At 33.6% G+C, this 9,488-nt stretch overlaps 1 protein-coding gene across 1 annotated transcript; it reads right to left on the bottom strand.

The window, feature by feature from the left end:
• Positions 1 to 6,142: 6,142 nt before the first annotated feature.
• LOC100619797 (olfactory receptor 11G2-like) lies at positions 6,143 to 7,111 on the bottom strand. Its single transcript, XM_016428711.2, has one exon. It carries the CDS (start codon positions 7,109 to 7,111, stop codon positions 6,143 to 6,145), a length of 969 nt encoding a protein of 322 aa, XP_016284197.2.
• Between the last annotated feature and the right edge of the window lie 2,377 nt (positions 7,112 to 9,488).

Here is a 9,488-nt window from a genome sequence, read left to right as displayed (position 1 = left end):
TCATCTTGGATACTGTCAATTTGGTTTTCTTCTTTCCTTTTTTTTAATTAGACTGACTAGTACTTTGTCAATTTTATTTGTTTTTCAAAGTACCAGCTTCTAGTCTTATTTATTAAATCAATAGTTCTTTAACTTTCAATTTTATTTTCTCCTTTGATTTTTAGGATCTCTAATTTAGTCTTTATCTGAGGATTTTTAATTTGTTCACTTTCTAGTTATTTAATTTGCATGCCCAATTCAATGAGCTTTCCCCCCCTGATTTGTTACTATATGAACTCAAGGATATACATTTCCCCATGAGTACTTCTTTGGCTGCATCCCATAGGTTTTGAAAGGATGTCTCATTATTGTCATTTTCTTCAATGAAGTTATTAGTTGTTTCTATGATTTGTTCTTTAACCGGTTTGGGAGAATCATATTGTTTACTTTCCAATTAATTCTTGATTTATCTCTCCATGTACCCTTACTAAATATTATTTTTATTGCATTTTGATCTGAGAAGATTGAATTTATTATTTCTGCTCTTTTGCACTTTTTTACAATGTTTTTATGCCCTAATAAATGGTCAATTTTTGTGAATGTACTATGTGCTGCTGAAAAGAAGGTGTATTCCTTTGTGTCCCTATTGATTTTTCTCCACATATCTACTAACTCTAATCTCCCATTATTTAAGCCGCTCTAATCACTTTATCACATTCCTTATTCTGGGTATCACCGCACTTATATCCATCATTGCATCCTTAGCAATCTCGATCACCTCTCTTGTCTAGTAAGTCCACACTGTACACATATAGATAATCTTTCAAAAATGTTTCCCTTGCTCTTCTAACCTAGGAACATATAGAAAAAGGGTTAGAATCTTCTAAAAATGTCCTTGAAGAAACGATTCTTTATATTGGAAACCAGTTACAAAATATAAAAGTGAGGTTCAAGTCAAAATGTCATGCTGACTTTAAATGGATTTGTTTCTCCCCTCCTCTATAATCAATCAGATGTTCCTTGGGAAAATATACAACATATTTTTGGTATTTGGAACCATTCAGAGTTTTCTGTTGATCTAAAAACATTACATAAACAAATCATGGATATTAGTCATTCTGGCACTTCCCTTTATTTGACGTCTTCCATTGCGAATTCTTTTTATGACAGTGTCTCTTCTTTTATGTCCAATAATGATTTGATTCATACCCTTATTGCTTGTGGGTTTGCTCTTGTCTTTTTTTTCTTATTCTTTTTTGTTTTCCAGTCATCATCAGATATCTAGGTTCTACCATTTGTCAAGTTCAAATCTAACTGAAGTTACTCTAGCTAAAAAAAATTTAAAAAGAGGGAAATGCTGGGAGCCATCAGGCCATGATGTCTTGACATGGTCACACATGGAAGCCAGGAGATCACAATGTGGCTCCTTGGCAGGATGAATACACCTACTCATCCCCCTCTGTGTGACTTCTCTCATCAACATCCCTTGCTAATGGAATTGATATGATTATTGTCCTCTCCCTAGTCTCAGAAAAAGTAATATGAGAGCAAAATACTTGCACACTATTCCCCCAAAATATAACCAAAAGATCAGACTCATAAAACCAAACCCAAAAGATTATCATGGGTTAACTTTTGCTTAGGTATATCATTCCTAACAAAATCTATGCCCAGAAATCCCCTACTCCCATGCACGGAAACAAATTCTCCTGGACCAGTACATAAATCATTGTAGGGAGAAGCTTGTATAATATGCCTTAGTACATCATGCCTCAGTGACTTGATTTACCAACCAAAACCCATCTTGGAAAACTCCCAAATAAAACCCTGAAAATGATTAGTCTAATATTAAATCTGAATTGTGTTTCTAGTACCATTTTGATCTCACCACTTGACTATTGTCTCTAGAACTTCTGATTATCTATTTTATTAAAGATAACAAGTTGTTATCTTTAATAAAAATAATAAATACTTAATAAAAACAAGGTTTTTTTAACCCTTACCTTCCATTTTGGAATCAATACTGTGTATTGGTTCCAAATCAGAAGAGTTGTAAAGACTAGGCATTGGGGGTTAAGTGACTTGCCCAGGTTCCACAGCTGGGAAGTGTCTGAGGCCAGATTTGAACCTAGAACCTCCTATTGCTAGCCCTAGTTTTCAATCCACTGAGCTATCCAGCTGCCCACTTTTCTTTTCTTTTCTTTTCTTTTTTTTTACATGATGAACTAAGCACATTTATAATGATAAAATGAGTAAATATAATAGTGGCAATGCTATCTTTGATTGTCCATAAGCCAAGCACCTCACAGGTTAATGAGAAAAAGTAACCCCTAGCTACTCCACCTGTGACAAAATCATTTATCTTGTGCAAAACCTTTGTGTATCCTGTCAGAATCGATAGTTATAATTCAAGTGTATAGAATAATCTCAGAATGTTAATCAAATGTTTTGTTAAAAGTTAATGTATCACTTATCCAATTATCTGTATTTGAACACATATGTTGAATAATGTAGTTGTGTGCCAAGAAAATGGGTATAAAAATAAAAGCTAACCCTGGGCCTAGTGAAGCAGCAGTTCCATGCAGAGCCTGGCCCTAGGCTATCACACACACAACTCATTTCTGCCTTTGCCGCCCTACCTAACTGAGGACCCTTGGAACCATGAGCAAGGCTGGACTTGAGCTTGAGGCATGTTATGTGTCCAGTTCTATAAGAACTCTATTAAACTGGAATTCTTTGATAATTCTATTAATACTAGAAATTAATCATGAGAAAGAATGGTATTTATATGATATTAAAATTTTATAACATAAAATTCTCAAGTTGAAATACATCATGGGGTTAAACATAAATCTGAGAAGGGCATATACAAATATTTCTTATATATGATTTTTTTCAGTTTCTTCAAATCAACAACAAGCATCATTACATACCAGGCACTATGCTAATTGTTGTGTATGCAAAGAAAGACTAAAAGAATAATTATTTTCAAAGAGTTCATAGTCTAATAGTGCAAACATAATGTAAATGATAATGTACAAGCAAGCTGTAATCAAGATCAACTCGAAATAATCAAAGAAGGAAGACACTAGCATTTAGAGGAAGTCTTCTTGTACATGCGGGATTTTAGTTGAACTTTAAAAGAAACAGGGAAAGCAAGGGGACAGATACCAGGAAAGAGAACATTCCAGGTCCAGAGGACAGAGGGAAAATATATAAATTCAGGAGAGGAAGTGTCTTGTGAATAAAATAACAAGAAGGTTAATAATACTGGATCATACATGAAGGAGAACAAATTATAAGGAGACTGGAAAAATAGGAAGGGACACGGTATGAGACCTTTAAAAGCAAAACAGTATTTTTTATTTTATATGGGAGATAGTAAGGAGTCACTAGAGTTTATTTAGTAGTAAAGAATTGACATGGTCTCACTTGTACATTAGGAAGATCACTTTGAATTCTTTTTGAACTGCTTTTGTTTTAAATGGGAAACAGAGAGATTAGATGATTCCCTCATGATCACAACATCATTAAGTGCTGATTTAGACATGCTGTTTGCATTATTGCAAATTGATTTTTAAATGGATATACCATTTCTTAATTCCACAAAAAATGTATCAGTGTACTGATCATCTCACAGTCCCAATAACATTGAGCAGTGGCTATTTTTTAGACCAATTTAATAGGTAAAAGGTGAAACTTCAAGATTACTTTGATTTGCATTTCTCTTTTTATTAGAGATTTGGAGCCTTCTTTCATGTACTTGTGAATACTTTGCAATTGTTCTTTTGAGAACTTCTTGTTCATATGCTTTGACTACTTGGGGAAAGGTTATTACATATATATATATATGTACATGTATATATGTACATGTACATGTAGATATAGAGAGAGATATAGTGGATATATCTCAGATACTAAACTATTATCAGAGAAATTTGATGCAAATTATTTTTCCATTCTAGCTACTCTCTTATCTAAGATGTATTAACTTTGCCTACACAGTTTTCAATTTTATAAAATTTATCAATTTCATCTTTTGTAACTGCCTCTTTCTTATATTTGTGTAAGAATACATCCCCTAACCATGTCTGTGAGTGGTATATAATCTGCTTTTCTTCTAATTTTTAAAAAGTAGTATGTTATTTAATACTAAAATCATAGATCCATTTAGAATTCATTGTGGAATATGGAGTAAGGTGTTGGTCCAAACATAATTCTGCCAGGTTATTTTCCTGATTCCCCAGTAATTTTTAGTAAACAAAGTTTTTCTAAATATTGAGTTTTATTGTTTCTGATCCTCTGTTGTCTAATTTGTTCCAAAGCTATATCTGCTTTTTCTAACCCATAACATGTAATTTGGATAACTGTTGATGTTCAATATAGTTAGAGGGTTGGAATTAATATTGGTCTATTGTCTCTACTTCTTTTCATCATTTCTCTTAATATTCTAGATTTTTTGTTTTTTCAAATGAATTTTTAAAATTATTTTTCTTTAAACATCAAATTGGTAATATGAATGTATGGCTTTAAAAGTGTCAATTAATTTGTTAGTATTATAATTTTTATTATATTGGCAGGGCCTATCTATGAGCACTGAATATTCATCCAGATATTTAAGTTGCTCTTTATTATTTAAGGAGCACTTTGTAATTAAATCTATATGTAATTGAATCTATGTGTAACTGAATCTATGCCTTTTGTATGGTTTGGCAGGTTGATTCCCCAAATATTTTATGCACTTTTCAGTTAATTGGGAATAGGATTCACCTTTCCATGATTATTTCTTATTTTTGTTATTTTTAATAAAGATTCCATTGAATTTTTAAGATTTATCTTTTAGTCTCAAATTTTGCTGAAATTTATTAAAAGCTCATAAGGGGCAGTGGTGGGGGGCAAGACTGGGACCAGAGTTCTGCAGGTAAAGAAGGGGGAAAATAGTAAGAGGAAATGCAAAGGTAGAAGTAAGAAGGACCTTACTTGAAGATAAGGGCAAGGGAAAAGATAAGAATCACAGTCACAATCACAGTGTGGGGTCAGAAGGGACTCAATGCTGATGGCAATGAGTTCAAGTTTATTGCAAACTGGTAGATCTTTTAAAGGTAAAAACCACAGGAATTACAAACAATCATCCATGAGAAAGTTCTATGGTAAAGTGTAACAAGAATGTAGATAGTGTAGCTGATAGCATAGTGGTTGGGGTAAGATAATGGTTCCAGGAATCATCTGGGTTTCAAGGAATGGTCAGCAATCTTGTTATGGGAAACTAAAAGAAAGCAGAGGTGAGGACACCTGGACCCATTCTCAGACAGACTGTGAGAATTCAATCTCTAAGGAGGGCTCTCAGATCTTTATCTAAGACCCAGAGATATCAACCTCTGACAGAAAGCCATCAATTACTTCAATTAATATAGGATTATTCTGTAGGACTTCTAAGTATACCATCACATCACCTGCAAATAAGGATAATTTTATCCTCTATTCACTTATCTTTATGCTTTTGATTTCTTTTTCTTGCATTATTGCAGTTGTTAGCATTTTGATAATTATGTTAATAATGGGAAGAATAGACATCCTTGTTTTACTTCTGCATTTATTGACAAAAGATTCTAGTGTTCTATTAATCCATTATAAGTAAACTTCCTTGAATCTCTTTCCTCTCCAGGTTGAGTCATCACCCTAATTAAGGTACTTATTATCTATTACTTGAAATATTAAAATAGAATATACTAAGTTCAATTTCCTTATTTTTAATGTCTGTTATCACTTATCCATCCTTCTCACAACTGCTAAAATAATATCTTTTGCTCAAAAACTTTCAGTGATTCCCTGTTTCCTCTAGAGTAAAACAAGTTTTCTTAACTTTTTTCCAACCCTCCATAGTCTTGATTCCCAAGCACACCTTTGTAGATTTATTTTATATTAATTGCATTAAAACTGTCACATCAAATGAGGTTTATATATATATATATATATGTATGTATATATATACACATATATATACAAACATACACATATATTTAAAATCCATTTAAAGCAATATATGAATTTTTAATTCTCCTTCATATTATGCACATTTAATCTAAACTGTATTTGAAACAACTTTGCAAATTTCTTTGTCACATAATTCTGTTATGCTAAAATCTTGTGGACTAAAATGTTCTCATTTCTGGTGTCTCTTAGGAAATCTGTGGGAAAACCCACTCAGGAGTTTCTTTAGAGCTTTCTTCATATCTTTGTTCCGGAGGCTATAGATCAAGGGGTTGAAGAATGGAGTTGCCATGGAGTAGAACAAGGTTACAAATTTCTCCATTCCAAACTGGTTCCCAGATCCTGGACTCACATACATCACCATGACTGAGCCATAGAATAGAGACACCACAGTGAAATGGGAGGCACATGTTGAGAAAGCCTTATTTCTTCCAGAACCTGATGGCACACGCAATACAGTTCTCAAGACCTGGACATAAGAACCCAGTATGTAGAGGAAGGTGATAAAGATGATGAGTGAGCTGATGGCACCACAGGCCAAAGTAGTGTTGGGGACTGGGGCACAGGAGAGGGCTAACAATGGCCCCAGGTCACATAAAAAGTGGTCAATTATGTTTGGACCACAGAAGGGTACCTGTGAGATTAGGATCACAGGGGTCAGTAACCATATTAAGCCCCCCACCCAGCAGAAGAGTGCCAAGTTAGCACAGAGGCGTTGAGTCATGATGGTGGAGTAGTGTAGAGGTTGGCAGATGGCAAGGTATCGGTCAAATGCCATCACAGACAGAAACAAGCATTCAGAGGCACACATTGAGAAGAAGAAATAGAACTGAAGCAAGCATCCAGTGAAAGAGATGGTTTTGGTTTTAGAGAGCATGTTGACCAACATTTTGGGCACATCAGAGTTAACATAGCAGATTTCTAAGAAAGAGAAATTGGCCAAGAGAGTGTACATGGGAGTGTGAAGTTGCTGACTTGACCAAACAGCATAGATGATACATGTATTCCCCATGATGGTGAGGATATAGATGATAGAGAACAACATAAGAAGGATGATTTGAGTCTCTTTTTGACAAGTGAAACCCAAAAGGATAAACTCACTCACAGTCCCAGAGATATTAGTGACCCCTAAGATTCTCATTTCTCTTTGATCTGTGAAATACAAAGGAAGAGTAAATATCTGAAGACTGATTTGGATTTCACCCTTTCTTCCCTTTTCTCTCTATACACCCATTTTTGACCAATAATTTGCTTTTACCCTTCTGTCCATGGTCTATTACTCATAACATTGATGTCTGCCATTTGACAAAAATACCTGGAAGAAACTATATCATTTAATATAGCTTCCACACTTTTCTGACCTCCTTTAGGGAGCAGTTTGGGCTCTGAGAAAAACTAATATGAAGAATTACATAGTGGAAATCCCACAATCTATTGGTGCCTATGCCTATTTTTCAGAGCAAAACCACCACCACACTTATATATACATATATGTATGCATTTATATATGTATGTATGTATATATGTATACACACATGCAGAACCATTCTCCATTTGCATTTGGCTCTTCTTTGGATATGATTTAATTTCATATAAATATATACAAATATAGTTTTTATCAATCGATCCAGAGGATTTTATTCCAAAATTTCAAATGTTAAATTTTTAAGAGTGTTAGAATTATGTCATTGACATTGTTGTATCATTAAACTTTGGTGCTGTTTAGATTGGCTCACTAAAAATTATTGGAGTGTATTAAGGTCACAAATTATATTTTTATATAGCATAGTTAGTTTCTTGGAAGGAAATAAAAAGTTTTTAGGACCCCAATTTGAAACTCTAACTCTCATCCACCATCCCCAGATTTCCACCTTTTTCATAATGGAGACTAGGTGAAAGAATGTTTTGGTGGAGTAATAGAATTGAAATTCAGAGCTGCATTACATCTTATGGCAGGTGCCTTGACTACATTTGTTCTTATATTAAAGAACAAATCAGGATTCGAAGAGAGGAAACCCAAACTTTTTATATCCTTTTTTGATGGTATCCTGGGATTCCTAATGCTGACACAGCCACATAATTCTGATGTTTAAAAACCACTGAAGTATTTCCCCTTTAGGTGGTTTTGAAGATGTTTCAAGTGCCCATTCTATATGGTTTTAGTCTTTCTGACTTTTCTAATTATAGTCAGAATCTCCCAATGTATTGGTAGCTCAAATTTATGTAGCACTTTAAGTTTATAAAACATTGCATATATTATCTCATTTGATTCTCATCAAAAGTTTGAGAAGTAGGAGTTCCTTTCACATCCATTTTATTCATAATCCAAAGAAAGGCTCAATGAAGTTAAATAATTCATTGAGGGTCATAAGCAGAACATCTGTCTATTATCCCTTGCTGCCTCTTATTTATGCAAAATCACTAATTTAGATTCAGTGTCACCTACGCAGCAAATGAAAAAAAAAAAGATATAGCAGATTTGGTAAGATGAAGAATTCAAAGTAAATGAAGAAGGAAAAGTCTCAGTTATTTGATCCTGAATCCTCTGCTGGTTCTTCTGTTTGCCCGCAATCCTGGACTGTGTCACTTCAAGATTCTGAAGAATCAGCCACAGCATTCACAGCAAAGAACTACTGAAGAACTCCCCAATCTCTTAGCTCCACCATGCTCCCTTCTTATCTCCCATTTATTCTCTGGACAGTACCCAACAATTTCCTTCCTGACTTTCCTCTACGTATTGTAGATTTCATTAGCTCAGGTTCCCCTCTATTTTTCTTTGTTTTTTCTTTGAATATTTCTGATTGTCTTGAGAACAGTTTAATTTGAATTATATAGAATTAACATTTAATATCAAACTTACAAAAGAGTAATATCTTTCTATGCTCGGCTGCTTGCTACACAGAGATCTTGATGACCCAAATCTCATCATCTTTCTAGAAGATAACAAAATAAACAAAGAAAAACAAAGAAATGTGTCCTCAGCTCATGTTTTCTCTGTCTTATGTCTTCAAGGATGCAATTCTCTCAAGGATATCTTATACAGATGAATGATGTAAAGAAAATGGTAAACTCATTTCTCAATAAGACTAATGATGGCTATAAGAATTTATGTATTCTGAAATATGTAATCTGGAAATAACCAGCGAAATCTGAACTACATCATCATAACAAAAGAATTAATGAGATAACATTAAAAAGTGGTCTGTTATCACATACATACTTACACATACTGAAATAGAAGATACTGTTTAGTTCCTTGCTGAAATGCTAATTTTTTACCTTTATTACAAAGTATGGTTTGGCCTTTTTACTCAAGAAGAAGATTAGTATCTCTCTGATTAATGACATATCTCCTCCAATATTTATCCCATTTCCAATCATAGCTCTTGTCTCCAGAGGATTATCTTCTGAAGCAATGGAGGAAAAATTGTTTATATGCAGTACCTAAAGGGAATTTGCTTTTTTAAATGCCAATCATTTTTTGCAATTGTTTTTTCTTCCAATAAAATTTATTAAAT

This window comes from Monodelphis domestica, chromosome 1 (assembly GCF_027887165.1).
Source record: "Monodelphis domestica isolate mMonDom1 chromosome 1, mMonDom1.pri, whole genome shotgun sequence".
NCBI lineage: Eukaryota > Metazoa > Chordata > Mammalia > Didelphimorphia > Didelphidae > Monodelphis > Monodelphis domestica.
Note: the sequence above shows the minus strand (reverse complement) of the source record. Positions and strands in the feature narration are given on the sequence as shown.